Source organism: Sebastes fasciatus, chromosome 15, assembly GCF_043250625.1.
Source record: "Sebastes fasciatus isolate fSebFas1 chromosome 15, fSebFas1.pri, whole genome shotgun sequence".
Lineage (NCBI taxonomy): Eukaryota > Metazoa > Chordata > Actinopteri > Perciformes > Sebastidae > Sebastes > Sebastes fasciatus.
Genome location: NC_133809.1, coordinates 11299973 through 11321192, shown reverse-complemented (window position 1 = coordinate 11321192; position 21220 = coordinate 11299973). Strand labels below are relative to the sequence as shown.

The 21220-nt window shown below is 42.5% G+C and overlaps 1 protein-coding gene across 2 annotated transcripts in view; it reads right to left on the bottom strand.

Moving 5' to 3' along the window:
- LOC141783319 (phospholipid phosphatase-related protein type 3-like) overlaps positions 1–21220 on the bottom strand; it is a 33299-nt gene that overhangs the window by 4491 nt on the left and 7588 nt on the right. Inside the window, exons 1-8 of one of the 2 annotated variants that reach the window (XM_074660555.1) lie at positions 17836–18626; positions 12009–12115; positions 11414–11599; positions 10321–10450; positions 7993–8188; positions 5659–5716; positions 3157–3330; positions 981–1790 (exon numbers count right to left, since the gene is read on the bottom strand). In XM_074660555.1, coding sequence (XP_074516656.1) covers positions 981–1790; positions 3157–3330; positions 5659–5716; positions 7993–8188; positions 10321–10450; positions 11414–11599; positions 12009–12089 — 1635 coding nt within the window. In that variant the 5' untranslated portion in view covers positions 12090–12115; positions 17836–18626. Of the gene's footprint in view, positions 1–980; positions 1791–3156; positions 3331–5658; positions 5717–7992; positions 8189–10320; positions 10451–11413; positions 11600–12008; positions 12116–17835; positions 18627–21220 lie in introns of those variants that run through there. The other variant, XM_074660556.1, reaches the window with a different exon arrangement.

Genomic DNA, 21220 nt, shown 5'->3' with positions numbered 1-21220 from the left:
CCGAGTAATAAAGTTCAGGGACTTTTATTACTGTAAATATTGTAAACGGTAATAGTAACTAGGGCTGTCAATCCATTAAAATATTTAATAGCAATTAATCGCACATTTTTAATCTGTTCAAAATGTACCTTAAAGGGAGATTTGTCAAGTATTTAATACTCTTATCAACATGGGAGTGGGTAATTATGCTTGCTTTATGCAAATACATATGTATATATTTATTATTGGAAATGAGTTAACAACACAAAACAATGACAAATATTGTCCAGAAACCCTCACAGGTACTGCATTTAGCATAAAAATATGCTCAAATCATAACATGGCAAACTGCAGCCCAACAGGCAACAACAGCTGTCAGTGTGTCAGTGTGCTGACTTGACTATGACTTGCCCCAAACTGCATGTGATTATCATAAAGTGGGCATGTCTGTAAAGGGGAGACTCGTGGGTACCCATAGAACCCATTTTCATTCACTTATCTTGAGGTCAGAGGTCAAGCGACCCCTTTGAAAATGGCCATGACAGTTTTTCCTCGCCAAAATTTAGCATAAGTTTTGAGCGTTATTTACCGTCCTTCGCGACAAGCTATTATGACATGGTTGGTACCAATGGATTCCTTAAGTTTTCTAGTTTCATATGATGCCAGTATCTTCGCTCTAGCTTTCAAGCCCACAATTGCATTAACGCTTCATTATCTTGTTAACTGTAACACCCCTAATAGTAACATATTCAATATCCCTCACAGATTTAACTCCAACTACAATAAGTGTTTGAACCCTTGTGAAAGTACTCGTAGAAATTGTTATGTTTTGATTTTACCAACAAAATAAATCATCAGGAGAGTGTTTGGCAGCTATTAAATCTCTTCTCCAGTCTAAACTATATTTTTCAGAAGTGGCTGCATGCCACTAGAAATCAAAGAATGAAAAATAATGTAATTATTATGATTTGCAGTCACTCATTTTCTAATTTCCTTCTCACCTGAGTGACTCTTTGCTGGCTGGGCGGCTGGTTGGGCTGCGTGTTGGGCACGCGGGGAGTCGACACCGCAATCGGCCCCGGGCCCGGCTCTTTCACTCCTCCCTCTGTGAGCGACAGCCACTTGGCGCGGGTCTTGGCGCTCTTGGGGGAGACGGGCGGCGGCCGAGAGGCCTCCTCGGGGATGTGAACGAGTGGGGGCGCCACCACCATCCTGGCTCCCGTCGGGGTGGCGTTGCCCTTGTTGGCTTGCACTGTTGGATAAAGAGAGGAAGGCATCTCCAGGTCTCCATCTCCCTCCGCTGCTCCTCCTTCATCTCCCCCGTCCTCCTCCTCGTCCCGCGAGCTCTGGCTGCGGAGCTCCAGCGAGCGCTGCCTCCACTCTGACACCAGCTGCCGAGACCTCTGGGGGTCAAAGGGCACGTGGAAGGTCATGTGACGCTGCGAGGGAGGCAGCTCGTCGGAGGGGGAGATGGGGCTGTTGCCGTTTGCGACTCGGGGCAAGGTGTTGCTGAAGGTTACCATGGTTTCCTTGCCCATGGGACCCCGGGTTGCCAGGAGCTCCACATCAGCGCTTGCTCTTTTGAGGGAGGCCAGGGACGCCTTCTCCCTCCTCACCTTACTGCGAGCCCCGGACCCCAGCCCTGCCCCCAGCTCCTCTCTGCTCTCAGACACCCTGGGAGTCTTCCTGTACAGGGAGTCATGACTCCGCTGGCTCAGCACCCTCAGGTCCTTCTGCTGAGCCGGGGCCAGTCTCTGCAAAGAGGGAGCGTCTTCGTCTGATGCTTTGAAGTTTCCCACTGCAAACACAGCCTGACACGGGGAGGGAGGTGGGGAGGAGAAACAAAGGAGGAAATAGACGTACCCAGCATGTTAAATAAAGACTGAAGCGTGAAAATCTGTTTTCTTTAATCTGTGGGAAGGAAAAATGTATATTCCTATTAGTGGGGAGCAAGTGCATGAATAGGCATTTCTTCTTCCTGTTTAGTCTGAGGTCAGCATGATTCACTCTGGTCCCCCTCTCTCAGAAAGCATCCTTTAATGACAGGAGGAAACGCTACCCCTCTTATAATGTGAAAGACGACAAGAAGAAAGAGAGTGAGAGGAGGACGGAAGCGTGGAAAATGTTTTCTTAAAATGAAGTGTGAAATTGTTCCAGAGAATTCTTATCGGATTATTCATTCTCTCTCTTTTCCCCTTCCGTAATAGAAAAAGCTATATATAGAGCCTGCCAAAAAAACAAAAAAACAAAACAGCTAGGAGAGAAAAGTATGGAGAGGTGATTAAAAAAAGAGGCGTTTGATAGCACATGCTGTGATAGCGTTAGAATAATACAACGGGACAATTCAGTCACGGCAAAACAACTAAACTACTTAATTAAAAACAAAAAAATCTATTTGAGTGTATTCGGTCATTCACCACGCTGCATGCTGACTGTTAACTACTCCCTGGGGACAAAACAAATCCCTAAATGCCTACAAACATATGCTGGCACTCATTTCACAGACTAAATCCTGAAATAGGAAATCCATTTCAAGACGATTTCACTTCACAGCGAGTTTCATTAGCATAAAAAGGTGTAATTACCTTGAAACAAATAAATTAGGCACTTTAATATAATTTGTTCGCAGATAAATCTTTTGTTCTTGTGCGCTTTGTTTAAAGGGGACATATTATGCTCATTTTCAGGTTCACATTTGTATTTGGTTTCCTACTAAAACATGTTTACATGCTTTAATGTTCAAAAAACACTTTATTCGTCTCATACCGTTTGTTTGAAAATATCTGTATTCACCCTCTGTCTGAAACGCTCCGTTTTAGCGCCTGTCTCTTTGAGAACCCCTCCCCGAAAAAGCCCAGTCTGCTCTGATTGGTCAGTGTTTCCGGTCTTCTGCATCGGCGCTGTCGCCGTCTTCACGGTGTCACTACAGCCGGGGAGTCACTGTGTGTGGGTCAACCACACGGAGTTAAGCGCCACTTCTACCAGCGACCGTATAGTTGTGACATCACAACCTTACGGAAGTCATGACGGCTCGTTTAAACGTTTCTGAATACAGGCTGTGTGCACTTCTCCATGGATTCGATACTTTCACAAGATGTATCTAGTAGCTAGACCTGATTTATAATCAAGAAAGACATATAAAATCTCACTCTCAACAATATGGGACCTTTAACTAACCAGGTAGACTCCGACGCCGGCTCCTATGAGGTATCCCACGTAGACGTCTATCGGATGACTGCGGTGCTGAGTTATCTGCGTCAGCCCGGCGAGGCCCGCCGCCATGCAGAAAGCAAACACCATCAGCGGCTTCAGCAGCTTGGTCGTGGTGCTGATGCTGGCGTTGAAATACATCTGTGGATAGAGAGAGAGAGGCACGCATAAATATGGATGCACAAAATCAAATAATCGTATTTCCCAAAATATTTTTTCCTGTAAAGACACTTTTATCCAACTGAGGTGTCATATTCTCACTTGTTTCCAATACAACTCCACTTATTTGAATAATTCTATTTAGGTGACATTACATTGAAAAAGTAAAACGACCTGTCTCACATTGTTTTTGTTCCGTGGCAATTCTGTAAATGTTAATTGATTGTTAGAGCTGTTTTAAGAAGCTGCATATGAGTTTAACTGCATTAAGATGAATATTCAGACAGTGAAACAGAGTGCAGGAGGGACACGGGAGGGGAGACAGAATATATTTATATATTTACATTGAAATTCTCTGCATGCACGCTATATTTCGATGCATAAAGTGGAGGACAGCTGAGTGGCATGGAAGCAGGCTTTGCAAAAATATCCATTTTAACAAGCTTGTCCATCCAGTAGTGAGAATACAAATCCAACTTTTCTTGGAGCAAGAATCTGTCCGAAGGGTGACATTTCACAGTTTATTTCCAATGCAATTTGTCTGCTATGTCAAGTGATCTGCTTTTCTTGTCGGGTTTCAGCTCGTTTCTAAAAAAAAAGAAATGTGTGAAAAGAAAGTATGGAAACAAGTGGAATTGTCTCATTTCATTGTAAAGGTCTTTTGAATACAAGAAAAACATGTTTTCATGTAGTGGGCGGTGTAGAACAACACTGAAGAAAAATGACCTGACAGCAGCGTTAATGGGCTGCTTCTCAACTTTGCAGATATTAGACAACATGTTGTAACTCTAGCAACCAAAAACAGCTGCTTTCCTCCTCCTCCTCCTCCTCCTGCCTTTTCTGTCTCATCAGAAATCGGTCTGGTGAGCTTTAATGAGCACACTGTGGGCTTAGCGAGGCAGCAGTGATATGACCAGTAGCTCCAATAGCCATCGGTGTAGGAGGGTGTGTGTGTGTGTGTGTGTGTGTGTGTAGGAGGGTGTTACCTCATGGGGAAAATGACAGTGCTACTTTGCCGTACAGTTCACATACTGCTGCTGTCAGCATCGGACTACAGAAAAGCAAAAAGCTGCTACCAATATGCACTAGGATGTAACAGCGAACAGTTCCTGTTGTTTTTTTAATGTGAGATTTAAATGGCTCTTTGGCCTGAGGGTACTGTAGCCTGAAATCCGTAAATCTCTGAGTGAGTAAACACCATAACGTAATTGTGATTTATGTATGAAGTGACAGTGATTTCATTCCAGCTAGAAACCCTCTGATATGCAGGAAATAGTTTCATGTTGCCAGCAGCAATGTTGGTTAAGAACAAGTAGGGAAACATCTGGATAGTTATAACGAACACAGATAATTGAACAGATAAATTGTCAACTGCACAAACTCATGAAAATGTATGAAAGAAAAATTCTAAGGATAAAGAAATGTAGTGCAAAAACATATTATTAAAGGTGCTAAATTCCAAATTCAGAGCGTATCTATGATTGAGGGATTGCCTCCACATGGCTTTCAACCATAGACTGTATATAAGAAGTGGACGTAGTCACCGTGACGTCACCCATTGGTTTGCGGACTACGGTTTTGAAGCCTTGAGTTCGGCATTTTGTCCATCGTCATCTTGATTTTTTGCAACCAGAAGTGACACCAGAGGGTGGAGCTAAGTACAACCGATCGCTGAATAAGAAATTTTTTAGGCGACTAAAATGTTACAATTAGCTTTCATAAACTGAAAACACACTGTGAAAGGGTTAAAGTTCAAATGGACAACTCCCAGACTGGACAACACCGTGGTAGCGACCTGTCAAGCGCAAGGTAGCCACGCTTCCGCGCAGACGCAGTGAGTCGGGATAGCGTTATCAGCTGTAACCGCCGTGTGAGCGCAGTGCAGAGCGGCCGCGATTAGCTAGCCAGTGGGCACGCTCACATGCACTAACATGCATGCGCGGTTGGACCGGCTATGTCAACAAAGCACAGAGAAGCTCAGATTAAAACACACAGAGAGGGAGAGCAACTTCATTCTCTGCTCAGGTAGACATTACTCCTCTATATCTTTACATAGCTTATAGTCGTTTACTGCTACATTAATGCTCTGAATTTGGAGTTTAGCACCATTAATGTATCACCAAGGATTTTGTTGTACAAAATAGGATAAACTATTTCAAAGTTACAGTCAATGATCTGTTCATACTAAAGACACCCCCAATAAACCACACACAAATTCACAAACACATGCAAGCATACCGGATATGATGCAAATACATCATGCTCAAAGTACATAGACACAGGAGGCAAGTGAGACACAGAAGTGCTTACGGAGATATAGACAGCAGCGAAGCCAGAGAGCGTTGCATGCTGGGATGGAAATGTTTTCCTGAGGGGAGAAAGGGGGAGAGTTAGGTGTGAAAGAGAGAAGGCAGAGAGACAAAGAGAGATTTATGTTTTCACAAAATAAAGCTGAGCGGATTCTTGGTGTGTTTACTGCCTCTTGAATAAACCTGAATAAAGCTGTTTGTGTTGTCGGGATCGTGTTTGACGTTAAAACCTGTGTGACTGCCCGACTGTGTGTTCGTCAAACTGAGCGTGCGTCCTTGGACGGGAGCATTAATAAACACAAACAGAATACCATGGGGCATTAGTGGGAACATTAGAGGAGAGTGAATGAGCTGAGGTCAAAGCCGCTAATTTAGAGTTTAGAAAACTGAATCATAAATCTCATTTAATTGCCTTACTAAGGCACTGTTTGTGTGAGTGTGTTCATTGTTGTGTTTACCTACTCCCACTTGTTCAGGGCTAAACCTGAGTGTATGTGTGGGTTGGTTGAGTGAGTGTTCTGCTGTCTTTGTGAAGACCAATATGAATTTAGGACATTTATTTAGAATCATTTCGGCTGCTCCTTATCTTTTCAAAGGCCTGTTTGAGGGTCAAGACTTGGTTTTAGGCTAGAATTACATTTAGGTCAAGTTTATGCTAATTGTTGGGTTCATGGTACGTGTTCACAGGATTCATAATTTCCACGCTTCCCATTCATTGTCTATGTAAGCAGCTGTGCAATGCATTCTGGTAGCGCCTGGTGCGTTCCGAGAGACGAGGCGTTAGGTTGGCCGCTCCTCATTTGAATAAGGTTGAGGTCTAGTGTACTTTATGCAAAACCGGGGGCGTCTGGCGCAACTCGCCGCCTCTGTAAACTCCCAAAACACTTTTAACCTTTCACGATCTAAAATGAAGATGGATTCAGCTACTGCACAGCTTATTTCTCGCCTCAAATGTTTCCAAGAACACTTTTCGATTAGCTATTTTCGTAATATGAGAGAAAGTTTCCAAACGAGCCGCCATGTAGGTCCGGTTCAAAATCAGACAGCCCATGAGTGAAAGCGTTCGTCCAATCAGGTGCAGCCAGGAAGTGTTTGCGCGCTTGTAGGAGGGTGTAGCCTGTATATTTTCTAGTAGTCATGTATTTATACACCACTACTAACCCTCCAATGCTTGAGATAAAGACAGGAAAATGTTCCATTGTGTATTGGTTTCCTGTTTCAGGGAAGGAGAGCACCTGTCAATCATCTAAGGAGAGGTGTGCCCATCAAATGTCCAATGCTGGGAGGCGACGTGATCCCTCGTGTCCAAAAACACCACTGTGGACACGTACCATTGTCTTTGGGCATTTAGTTGTGATTGTTAAAGAAGTAGTTTGACATTTTGGGAAATACGCTTATTTACTTTCTGACAGAGAGTTCGATTGTTATCAATCTTCTCAATTAACTTTCCAGCAGAAAGTGAAAAAGCGTATTATCCAAAATGTCAAACTATTCCTTTAAGGTTAGGGCTAGGAGCTGGGGAATGCATTACGTAAATATGGCTTCTCTTATAGCAGTACAAACATGCGTGTGTGTATTTGTACCATTAGGATTATCCCTATATCAGCTATATTTAGCTGTAATCTTTTCTGTCAGTATGCACTTATTATGCCTGTCTAATACCCATATGCTGTAGCTTGTCTGTCTGCATCTTTCACGCTGAGCTGCTAAAGAGTTTCTTCAGAAGTCAAACAACACCTGCAAGTGAGATGCTACCGAACAATGAAGGGCGTTGTTAGTCTTGTTTTACAAATAAAACCCTTAACTTTACTAAGCGGCATATCATTGATAAGCAAATATTGTATTATTTCAAACATCCAACTGTGACAATAATTTCACTCCTTCGCTATTTTAATCTCCTCTAATCCTCTTCAAATGCAAATTAGTTTTGATGACTCCTCGCCTTAGTTTGCATATACTCTCCTGCAAGATAGGGATGTGTAGCAATATACAGTATACTGTGCAGCTACTGTAAATCCATCATTGTAACTCAATGTATTCTGTAGCATTTTCTGATAAAGCATTTATTTGTATGAGCAACTGCAGGCTTATACAATATATAGTATGTTTGTAAATGGTTTTGTGCATCAACTAGCAAGCACCATTTCTTATTTAATGGAATGGGAGCAGCCTGCTAGGGAGATAAGAAGCATAAACTAATATCCAGTAATAAATACACTGTATATTTGTCTGTCTATGTTTTCTATTCTTTTGTATATGCGGATGCAGATGGAGACTTTCTGTGTGCCCATGGATGCTGTTTTTAAGGCTCTCTACATGCATGTCTGTGTCTTACCTAGCTGACATGATGGCGTACTGGTCTTTCCCCATGCAGATGTCCCGTGTGATGTAGGCATTGTTGTCACATGACACTCCCGGGGCCGTGTAATTGGGCTGGCAGACGGTGAGGAAGAATGGGGCGTGGTAACCGGTAGCTAACTGGATGACATCTGTCACCAGGGCTGTTGCCAGGAGACCGAACACATGAACACCTGAGGGAGAGACGGAGATAGAGATGGTAAGGCAGCCTTGGTAGATGATCTAAGAGCCCCTGGTGGTTTCTTCACTATGAGCTGTTCACTTATGAACACCTGCAGTTGCGAGGAGAAAAAATTTAATTGAATTCGCTCCAACAACCCGAAGTGACACGACGAGCCTTCACTTTCTTACGTTGTGAAGCTTTTCGGCAGACAGTGAAATTTGGCAAGGTGAATTAATTACTCTGTTCACTTCAAAGCTCAAAGTGTGCCTCCGGATATTTCCCGTGGAGCGGTATATCATGCCTATTTCTTTTCAAGTCACCCTTCATTTAATGCATGTAATTAGCTTATTTCCCTACTTTAAAAAGTGGAATCAAGTTGAGGGCTCAGCCGGTAAATGGAGCAATTTGTCTGAGCCAAAATTGATTTCCATCTTAAAAACAACAGCGTTTTGTTCTTTACTACCGTCGGCATCCTTAAGGACCAAATGTGAGCTACACGTGGAGACATTTTAATCCCCCACTGACCTTACTTTGAAGGATTAGTCCTCTGTATCGATGCATAAGTTGCCAATTAACTTTACCCCTTTACACCTTGCATTACCTCGTATCCAGATAGTATCTAGATAAACTGATTACATTTACACCTGGCATTAATTTGTATCTCCAGTGACCATATTGAGATCTGATTGCTCTGTCTGAAAGGGCCTCCGGAGGCTGCACTACACATAGGCCTGCAGCCAGGCACTGCCGGAAAGGCGGTGCGTAATGCGTGGACACATCAGCCTCAAAACGCCACCATTTAGGGGGATAGGGCCCGCAAACTTGACTTTGAGGTAGGCCTACATCTCGGCCTACATCTACCTCAAAGTCAGCGTCTCCTCTCTTCATCCCTCTGCGTGTGCGAAACACAGAGGGATGAGGAGAGGAGACGCTGAGCACAGACAGAGCAGCGGCAGTGATCTCTCCGGTCATGGCGGTCCAATGACCAGAGGAGCGCTGGGAGCGTGCTGCAGGTTGAAAAACATAAACCAATAATTGCAATTAACTACCATATTCTAGTTATCGAAACAGTGATGATAACTCAAAGAAAATGAGAAGTGAAACACAATTGCAATATACAACTCCAAAGGAGAAAAATATATGATTAAACTGAAAAATAATAACAATAAAAACTAGGGCTGTCAATCAATTAAAAAAGCTAATCGAGATTAATCGCACATTTTTAATCTGTTCAGAATGTACCTTAAAGGGAGATTTGTAAAGTATTTGATACTCTTATCAACATGGGAGTGTACAAATATGTTTGCTTTAGGCAAATGTATGTATATATTTATTATTGGAAATCAATTAACAACACAAAACTATGACAGATATTGTCCAGAAACCCTCACAGGTACTGCATCTAGCATAAAGAAATATGCTCAAACCATAACATGGCAAACTGCAGCCCAACAGGCAACAACAGCTGTCAGTGTGTCAGTGTGCTGACTTGACTATGACTTGCCCCAAACTGCATGTGATTATCATAAAGTGGGCATGTATGTAAAGGGGAGACTCATGGGTACCCATAGAACCTATTTTCATTCACATATCTTGAAGTCAGAGGTCAAGGGACCCCTTTGAAAATGGCCATTGCAGTTTTTCCATATGACATGGTTGGTACCAATGGATTCTTTAGGTTTTTCTAGTTTCATATGATACCAATATCTTCACTCTAGCTTTAAAACTGCATTAATGCATTAAAGCAATTAGTGGCGTTAAAACAAATTTGCATTAACGCATTATTATTGCGTTAACTTTCACACCCCTAATAAAAACCTAAGTCAAAACACGTGAGTCTGAACACTGCATCTGCAATGCTGTCACACTTACGCAGTTCCCAATTAACTTAAATGCACAGCATAAGGAATCTCTTCAGTGTTTTGGATCATGTGCTTTTAATATGCCTCTTCATCACCAACATAATAAGCATCTACGGGAGAATAATGCTATTTGACAAACCATGCGGTTAATGAGACCCTGTAAAAGATGGGCCCCTGAGGCAAGCTACGCCACAACTATTGTTATGTCCATAGCAACGGCCATGTTTCCTCCAAAAACTCCCTCCAAAAAAGCCCCGAAAGGATAAGTAGTTGGACGTACCGACGAAGCGCACGGTTCTGCGTAGGAAGGAGTTGAAGCTGCAGCCTCCAGCATTGATGCTGCTCTCCGACTTGGGACACGTCTTCAGTTTGGACTGCAAACAGTACATCAGGCCCTCTCCCATCATAATCTACACACAGAGGGAGAGAAGGAGGTAAAAAAAAAATACATTTCTACCACATTGTATAGTACACAACACTGAGAGAAAAATACAAAAGAGAACAAAGAAAGAAAAAGACAAACAGAGAAAAGAATCCGAGAGGAGAAAGGGTAAAAGTGCTATTAATGTCAAATATCCATTTTGTGTGATTGTGATCTACGGTGAGAGAGAGAAAGCTATGGAAGGAGAATGGAGGCGAGGCGCTATCGAATAGTGATCACTTCCAATCTGAATGATAGATGAGTGTTGGAGAGCTCTGCTCGTTTCCATGCTGCTGATGGATTAGCAGTGTGTGTGTCTGTGTGCGTATTGATCAGGGAGGCCTGTGGCGTGTTTGATGGTGTGTATTGGAATGTCAGGTGTGTATTTATCAGTGTGTCCATTGATCCGGCATTTCTGAGGGGAGATTGAATTTGCTTTGTGAGCATTAGAGAAGCTGTACGTTTGCATATTTGTGTGATCTGTGTATTTTTCTGTAAACAAGCATTTTTCTGTGTGGAACTCACAAACAAACCCCGAGACACATTAGATCGCTGATCTTCTGAGACAAGATTTATCATCCTGACTCCAGTATGGGAGGATTTTGTTCTTGTGAAGCTTCACTAGTCAACATTTTTACATGAACAGTAGATCAAATGTGGCGCAGTGACAAACCCACTGGGACTAACTGCTCAATACACTTTTTAGCTTTTTGGCGATTCCGACTGCAAATTCTGCTCTCATCAGTCCCGTTTACAGCAGTGAAACAAACATCTGGTAAACTAATTATCTGCCCAGCAACGCACAGGAACTTGTGATATGTGATCTTGCGATTCTGGCGTGATCTCGTGACATCACAAGAATCCAGCTGACGTGCAAGGTAAAAACTTCCCTTGATTTTGCACTCCCTTTTATCGCCACCAACAATCCTTTGTGTGTGTATGATGGACTTACGGACGCTGCGGGACCAGCGAAGGCCAAACTCAGCAGCATCAGCAGAGGGATGAGCTCATCGCCCGTCTCCACGTAGGGCATGGAGAGGTCACGGTCGTGGCAACGGAAGCCCACCATCGCCGGGGACAACACATCCGTCAGCTCCAGGAAGTACAGGGACACCAAAGAGGACAGGACGATGGGGAGCTAGACGGTCATGTGCACACACACACACACACACACACACACACACACACACACACACACACATGCCCGCCGCCACACGCACAAGGACAAGGACAAAGCAAAGAGTGACTAGCATTTAATATGTGCTTGGAAAGGGGTGATTCATCCAATGTTTTATCTCAACTCCCACCACAACAACCGACACACCTTCACACACGAGGGACGAGAAGAAAGTGATGACACCATAAAATTTGCTTGTGAAAATCATCACACTCTGTTTTCAGCAGAGGTCAGATGCATCCAGATGAACATAAAACGTCACTACTAGTATGACTAAGTGATTCAGCTAGTGATCGATTGAGTAGTGAGTCATGTTGACCAAGCATTGGCATATAAAAAAAAGGTGATTCATCAATCTATCTACACATACCTCTACAAAATAAAAGCACGGCAGCAGCGTCATGCTGTCTTTGGGTTGCTTCTTCTTGGCTTTGTTTTTGGGGGACGTCATCTTGGGGTTGTGCGGCCAGTCGCAGCCTGTTGGGATGACACATTCAGAGGAGATGTCAGAGAGGAGGCTTCAGAGCACTTTCATGTATGTATCAATATTTCTGAGAGCATCAAAAGATGTTGTAACTTGTGCCAGGCCTGGACTTCATCTTCTGATGAATGAAACATAGGTTGAACAAGTTTTCAAAGGCTGGTTAAGCCTAAAAGGGTTTATATAGAGCACTAATTAAAATGCAGCAGTTTGAAGAATGAGACCTCTTGTTAGTGTTGTTTGGTAATGAGGTGCATTTTTTTTTTTGCAGTTTTAGTGAAATCTACAAACAGAAATTCTAATTCAAAAGGAAGCTTTTAACTTCCACATAGTTTTTTTACGCTCTAAATTCATCTTCCTCATAAACTCATGTAGGCACACAAACATGCCGACATCTCGGTAACCTGTAGGCGATCACAAGGCCTCAGAGAGAAGAAGGAGCCAAGGGCCCCGAATGGAAAACTAAACAGAGTTAAATATTCACAGCTCTCCCTACAGCTCCCCATCTATCTCCTTCCTGCCTGTCCTTCTATCTCTACATCTGTCCTCTACCCATTTACTTCCTCCTCGCTCACTCGATCTCACCCTCTTTACCTCTCCCACCCCTCTGTGTCCCATTTTACTTATCACTTTGTCAATCACCTTCCATCTTTTTTCTCTCTCTGTATTTCCTCTAGTTCCCTACTCTTTCTACCAACATCCACAGATATTTTGTTTGGTCAGTATTAACTTTTTAATATAAATTGCATACCAGCCAATATGATGAGCATACCTCTGAGGTGTGTCGCTCTCTAAAATACGCAATGAAACCTGCTGCACATTAACCATCCACATCTGCTCTTACCCAGGTGTGCTGAATGATGAATCCCACTTGATCAAAAATTGGAGTTGTTGCAATTTGCTTATTATTAGCATAGGCAACGCTCCCTAAGCACTATACAAGGCCAGGTATTAGCATAAGTAACAGCTTCTAATCACTATAGGGAAGGTGTTGTGCAAATACTCTGGCACAACACAAAGAAATGCTGTAAGAAGAAGAAGAACATAGATAGATAGATTATATGAAATTCATGCATTTGTTTTAGGGCTGTCAAAGTTCACGTGATAATAAGGCATTAACGCAAATTTGTTTTAATGCCACTAATTTCCTTAACGCATTAACACAACTTGTGATCTTTAGGTTGTAACGGGCTCAATTTTAAAGCTAGAGTGAAGATACTGGTATCATATAAAACTATAACACCTAAGGAATCCATTGGTACCAACCATGTCATTCTAGCTTGTTGTAAATGAGGTAAAAAAAAACTCTGACCTCAAGATATGTGAATGAAAATGGGTTCTATGGGTACCCACGAGTCTCCCCTTTACAGACATGCCCACTTTATGATAATCACATGCAGTTTGCGGCAAGTCATAGTCAAGTCAGCACACTGACACACTGACAGCTGTTGTTGCCTGTTGGGCTGCAGTTTGCCATGTTATGATTTGAGCATATTTTCTTATGCTAAATGCAGTACCTGTGAGGGTTTCCGGAAAATATTTGTCATTGTTTTGTGTTGTTAATTGATTTCCAATAATAAATATATACATACATTTGCATAAAGCAGCATATTTGCCCACTCCCATGTTGATAAGAGTATTAAATACTTGACAAATCTTCCTTTAAGGTGCATTTTGAACAGATAAAAAGCGTGCGATTAACTATGGACAATCATGATTCATCACGGTGAAATACTTTAATCGATTGACAGCCGTAGTTGTTTTTTTATGTTCCTCTAATTTAAAACTTTTATTTCCTTGCGTTGGACAATCAATTTGTGGACTGTGAAAAGAAGATGTTTTTTTCTATTCTTTTTAAGAGTGCTCTCGACCACTTGTAAAATATTCTCTTACCTAAGAGAAGAAGAATAAAAAGAAAACATTGGTGAATCCCAGAAATCAATGGGTACTAAGAAAATGAGAACAAATCGTGGCTATGAACAAAAATTAGAGCAAATGTGTTCGTATATTGCTTCTTGCATGAAGCCCATTGTGTTACAGACCTGCTGAGCAAACTAAAATGAACTACACTATTCAGAATGCGGAGAGTTTTGGTCTCCCATTATTGTGCAAATGACATTTTCTACTTCCCTTTTCTGGCACACAAATTGACAAATTTAAGGCAGATTGAATATGAGCAGCTGATGTTGGGCTTCAATCCAAAAATACCATCCTTAAAGAAAACTCATTTTGGCTTAAAGCTGTCAAGGCATCTCCACCTCTTTCTGCCTCTTTCATCCCTCCATTTGATTGTCGTTTGCTCTGTTTGCTTAGCGTTGCTTATTCCTCTCTCACTGGCACTTTCTCTGCCTTTCTTCCTCTTCACCGTTTTGTCTTTTTACAGTATATCTGTCTACAAACAAACCCTGTCTCGGCTTTTTTTCCGACCTTTCTACACCTTCCCCTCTCTTGCCATCTGTCCTTCTGCCTTCACACCTCTCTTCTCCCCCTTCTTTTTCTCTCCATCCTTCTTTCTCTGTTTCTGTCTCTCTCCGAGATAAGAGGGCCTGACCCTGAGGCGGTGCAAGGCACAGAAAATCAAAGACTTCTACAGTCTAATTTCCATGACCGCTAGAAAAGGAAGAGAAGAGGAAAGGAAAGGAGAAGAGGAAAGGAGAATAGGAGAGAACTGGGGACAAGATAAGCGGAGATCAAAGACGTAAAAAAAAAAGAAGAATGATAAAAGAGTGTAGCTCCAGTTTGTGTATATGTCTGGTAGTGCTGGTGGTGGGAGAGGGGGTTGATGGGAGAGGAGGGTGAGGATCAGAGACGGGGAGGATATTGGGATGGATGGATTCCAGTGTAGCTGAAAGCAGCTTAGGAAGACGCTGGGTCCTGGGTCTCACTCTCCCAGCCGCTTGGTCTCAGTGACCTACTCCAGTCAGCACTTAAACCTCACTCCAACACACACACATACACATGGACACACACACACACCAAAGAAAGAGGCCCGTTTATCTGTCACACCAGCATTTGTCCTCCGGGGCTCGGCATATGTGTGTTGGTGTGACAGCAAAATGTGTGCTTGTGCTTGCAAAGACCATGCGTTGTATAGACTAAGCAATGCACATCACATCTGTGTGGGTGTGTGTGTGTGTGTGTGTGTGTGTGTGTGGGGGAGGGGGGGGGGGGGGGGGGTTGTATAGCCTGCGGTGGACAGAAACAGTCTGTCAGTCTGTCAGACGGCAAGGAAGATACAAGACTCAGTGACCACCACACAGGAACACAGGAGTGGGGGTGGAGGTGTTAGTATAGACTGGGTGTGTAGTATGGTATATTGCACAGTACAGTGCAATGCAATGAGTATTTTGTACGTCAGGCTACGTGTTGTTGAGTAGCATCACTTATTATATGCTTTGGTGATATGGTGTAGTGTGATATATGTATATATCTGTATGCTATAATACACAGACGGGTGATAAATTGGAAGAAAAACCCCAATATATCAAGTGTCTCAGTAAGATGTTGGCGCACTAGATAAAGCTACAGCGCTACTTGGCATAGTGTCTGGAAGTCTAAATCATTCTTCCAAAAAATCAATCCCTAATTTGATGTTTTTACGATGGTGCTGGAGAACGCTGAACATACTGTAGGTGTTCGGCTGAGTTGAGATCTACGAAGGCCGTATTATATATGATTCAAATCACGTTCAGGGACCCCTCGTGCCCTGCTGGGAAGCATCTACCTTTGTTGGGTTTCTTTGCTCATTTAGTTTGGTTTTTCCTTTATTGTTGTCTAGATATTATAGCATATACTGTATACTTTAATGCAGTGGTTGCCAAACTTCTCCCCCCCTAAACTGACACAAATTAGACCCCCATTTGATAAGATTTTCTCCCAGGGTAGAGAATCCCTGATAGGATTTTTGCTTTTAGATGTTTTATTACAGAAAGTGCATTAAACCCATGACTGTAATAGTCATACATTCTGTCATTGTGTTGGTTATGGATGGAATTATGGTGAAAATACATTTTTGCTGGGGACCCCCCTGGAACCTCCTCAAGGACCCTTGCGGGTCCCCGGACCCCACTTTGAGAACCCCTGCCTTAGTGGAGTATCATTATCTAGTATATATAGTAGTTGTTTAACACGTTGGAGAATAGTAAGCACTGCATGACATAGAGCTGAAACGATCAGATAATCAATTAGGAGGCAGAAAATTAATCTGCAGCTATTTTGATAATTATTTAAGTCATTTTTTATGAGCAAACATGACCTAGTTTTAGGTTCTCAGATGTGACGATTTGCAGCTTTTCTTTGTGTTATGTGATAGTTAGCTTGATATGTTTGGGCTGTTATTTGATGCCATTTTTGAAAACAACCAAATAGTCGATTAATCCAGGAGACAAATCATTGGCAGATTAATCAATATTGAAAATAACTGAGTTGCAGTCTCAGCATGGAACGATGTATATAGCAGAGTGTTTGAAGTTAAGGGGGCTATGAAATGATTGAAAGGAGATGGGAGATCACATACATTTATCATGCTTATTATTGTCTTTTGATGAAAAAGGAAAATAGTTGTGTGTGATAGTGCACTTCTGGTTAAAATGTTCTGAAGGATGTATTTTGTTTTCGTTTTAGGAAAAACATAGTGTTTATTTAATCACGGAAAAGTGGCAGTCCTATTTTCCATTAGCATGAATTTGAATTTTGTCAAATCAGAACAAAAAAAAGCATAATTATTTGCCATAACAAAACATTTTGGTTGATTCCACATAGGTATAAGCAAAGATTTCTGTATAGTATTTACAATATGACCATATATATGGCATAGTATAGCCCTGACATGGAGCCACATGGACTGAACATTCAAATACAGTCAGTGTAAAGTCACTGCTCTCATTATGACCCATGGAAACATGAACTTGAAAATGAATAAAATGAGGTGAACATAAAGTGTAACAGTACAGTTTATCCATTTTTCCATTCACCATGTTGGCTATACTCATCCATCAACTAAGTTAGTTGTGGCTATCTGCAAAGCCATGATGTCCACTGCAGGGCCCCTTAACAGCCACAGAGACATAAAGGGCCATATGCTCGCCTTCATGTGGAGGAGGAGGGTCTCCTATATCACTCACTTATATATTCAACCAGCATTTTAAGCATTTGAATCCTAAAATTCAATAAGCTGCATAAAATAGTTATGATTTCCTGGAAGGGGAAAACATGTTTTTTTCTGAACATGCATTTTGTTTTAACTGCTGCCTTTCTCCTATAGCTCACTTATATATCAAACCAGCATTTTAAGCTCATTTTCTTTAAGCATTTTGATACAAATTCAATAAGCTGCATAACATAGTTATGATTTCGTGGAGGGGAAAACATGTTTTATTTCTGAACATGCATTTTGTTTTAACATGCTGTTTTTCTCCTATACTGGAGGTTAGATTTTTAACAAGCTACTATATCAAAAAGAGCCACAATAAAGGAACACAGGCTATTGGTAACACAGAGCTCCTCCAGCACAAGCAGAAATCAGCAGATTGCTGTATGAGATCATCAATAATGAACGTGAAAACCATGTGCTGATTTCTCCCTGCTCGCCTCTCAGCAGCTCTCAGCTCTCATCCAGGATGGAGCGGTCGGTCGGTTTAGCTGCTGCTGGAGGATGAAAGCATGCATGCATGGAGAGAGGAAGAGCTACCGGACAGCCTGAGCAGGCTCTACTCACCTCTGTCCCGGGGGCTCCGTGAATTCACCGAGTCCCGTCGCCCCCTTCCCCCCCGGCGTGGTCGTGCGTTATGCTCCAGTTTTGCGGTGCACCTCCTCTTTTTTTTTTGTTAATCCATCTCCAGCGTCACCCCCAAAATCCAAAACACCCTCCTCCACTAATATTTTAGAGAGAGAGCGCTCCGGTGTGTGTGTTTGAGGCTATTCTGGGATGCCTTCAGGAGAGACTGGGAGAATGAGGTTGGGAGTAAAGTAGGGGAGACCTAGGAGGGATGGAGAGAGAGAGGCGAGAGGAGGAGAGAGATGCTGATGGTGGAAAAGTCCAATTTGCGGCACTTGGCTGGTTCCTCCTTCCTTCCTTCCTATATTCCCTGGCTTCTTTTGGAGAAGTGAAGAGATTCACGTGCGTCCAATTCCTCCTTTACTCTTGCACCTGCAAGTTTTCAGATTTTCCACAGATTTGTTCCCCAAAAAAAAGCTTATTCTCTATGCAAAAGGTTTTCGGGTACGCAGTCCAGCTTCACATACATACACACACACAAAGGCATGGGGCTGTGGAGGAGGAGGAGGAGGATGAGGAGGAGGAGGGAGGAAGGGGGAGGAGAGAGTGTGGTGTGTGTGTGTGTGCGCTTCTGGTGTGTGGGGGGAGGAGACAGTCTGGTCCATACATGCACACTCCTCTCTCCTCCTTTTTTACCCGCTGAATTCCTGTTTCGGGGCTACCACCGTGAGACAAGAGACCAGAGACAAAGGGGGGAGATTTTGGGAATGCGCATGTGTGCGTAAAAGCGATCGAGGGGGCGTTTTTTTTTTTTTTTTTTAAGATAACCTCTCATCTACGAGCTGGAGGAGCCAATTTCACTGTAATTATGATATTATAGGCTCGCTCCATCAGACGCGTTTGTTTTGACCCCTCTGGATGGAGACTGTGGTGGCTCACATGTCACCCTGTCTGTCTTTTGTTTACTCTAGAAGGGTGTGGCACGCGTCTGACCACTGTGGTGCATTTGGATTCCCTCGTGGACAAGCACAGACGCACGCACGCATCGATTAATAGCCCCCACGTTGAGAAGAAGCACATTCACAGACACCTCTGCGATTCTCACTGACTCATCATGAATGACATTGCGGCAATTAACATCAGAGAGAGTCTGCTGTGCAGGAGGTTGTGTGTCTGTGGTGTACATTTCGTGGTGGCTGAAGATGCTCCCTGTAAGAGATCTATATCTCTATAGCTCCCACAGTTATCAATTCTTAATGGGGCTTAAAAGTGATCCATTTAGCACCCACGTGTTTTCCTCTCACTACATTTTTTTCCTCCTCTCTCATGTCAATCATTGTTACAACCTGGTGATGCATTAGCAGGGACACTTGCAAAAAAACCTATTTGTTTTACAGTTTTTTTCGAGAAATTTTACATTTTTTATATGTATTTCAAAATGACAGAAAAAAATGTAAAAATTACATGTTTCATTTGTGATTTATACGTAAATGGTCTTAGATATACAGTATTTTTGTAATCACAATCGTAATGATCTGTATTTAAGCTTTTCTTAATCATTTTAAAAGATAATTATTCTGTTTTTTAGAGGTTTATGACTATTTTAACAATTAATTTATGTCGGAAGAAAAGGATTTCATGGAATTCTAAAAATATTTGTAAAAATACAGATTTTTTTTGCAAAACTTCTGAGAGTTAATGTAAATTTGGGGGTTTTGCAACGTAAAATTACATGTTTAATTTGTGATTTATATGTAAATGGTCTTAGATTTACGGTGTATGACTATTCTAACAATAAATATATGTTAAAAGTAAAATATTTCTTGTAAAATTACAGTAATAAAGGCTAATTATATAAAGATAATTACTGTTTCTTTTTTTTTACAGTTTATTTATGTTAATTAACGGACAGTATTTTTCCGTTTTTTAACAGACATTTTCTGGCGCCCCTGCTGCCGGAAAATTTCTGTTACTTTACACTTTTTTTTTTACAGTGCATGTTAATAATCTGTGCAGACTAATTTGTGCAGAGCAGCAGGAGGAGGAAGTCCCTGCTGACCAACCTCCAATGGTTTTTACACTCATTCATGCATTTGCACACACAGGAGCACCCACCACCCTCACCGTCACCCCCACCATCACCCCCACTCTCCTCTCTCCCTCTCCTCCTCTCTCAGTCTCTGTCATTTGGCTCGGTGTCGCTGCTCGGTGCTAGATGAATAGGGTGGTGGTGCCCCATTTTAGTGTTGATCCTGTCTCCGGTTGCCAGGGAGTTTCTCTGCTTCTCATGGGGTACTCCCTCGTCTCTCCTCTGTTCCCCCCTTCCTCATTCCCTGCACAGGGCCCCCCCACCACCCTGACAGCACCACGCGCACACACCACCAACACCACCACCAATAACACCCAAGGGTGGGTCACAGCTGGCAGGAGCTAATAAACTCATCACTCACAGTGCCTGGCTCCTATTTACCTACTAGACAAAGCACTAGAGAGAGGGAGGGAGGGAGCCATGTGAGGTGGAGGTGGATGAACACTCTTCTCTGCTTCCCACAGACTACTTATGCGCCTCTCAACATGGTGGATTTGGCCACAGTAACAGTGCCTCTGAGATACAGAAATCGCCACAATTGTATTTTCTTTAACACTGAATCAGCACTCTTTTTTACTATTAACCGCAGTTGGATGGTAATTGATCGCCGGAGGGATGTACATTGGGGATTCTTAAGTTTGATTAAAATTCTTCCTAACTGCTCTTCAAAACATGTGACCCAATTATTTAGTCTGAGCAAAAAAGGCAGACCATCTCCATCTCATGTAGACACCCACACATGCAGCACATGTGCATGGATCCAACGTGAATTGTATATGCACGAGGGCCTCTCCTGTCTTACAGTTGAGAATAGGTCATCATTCAATACATTTGTAATGTTTAAACCTGCAGTAGGCAAAATGCTTTAGGCATCATTGGGCAAAAAATCCATAATAACCTTTCAGCATATTGTAATTCAAGTGTTCTGAGAGACTTCTGCACCTCCTCTTGGCTCTGTTTTCATGCTTTAAAAAATCTAGCCTGTGACGGGAGACTTCGGCCACTCGCAGGTCATTTCAGAGAATGTTTTCAGAATCCTCTTGTAGTGTACTGTTTAGCTGTAAAATGAGAAAGTTTGTGACCCGGCTGCCATGTTGAGATCAGTTGAGGAAATACAAAGCACCGCCCACCATCCGGAGCAAACTTTCTCATTTTACAGCTAAACAGTACACTACAAGATGTTTCTGAAAATATTTGAGGCGAGAAATAGGCATTACCGTAACAGAATATTGATTCCTATTTGATCAGCGCTGCCTAGTTTGACCGGAGTTCGGGAGTGATTGATAGCTGCCTCCG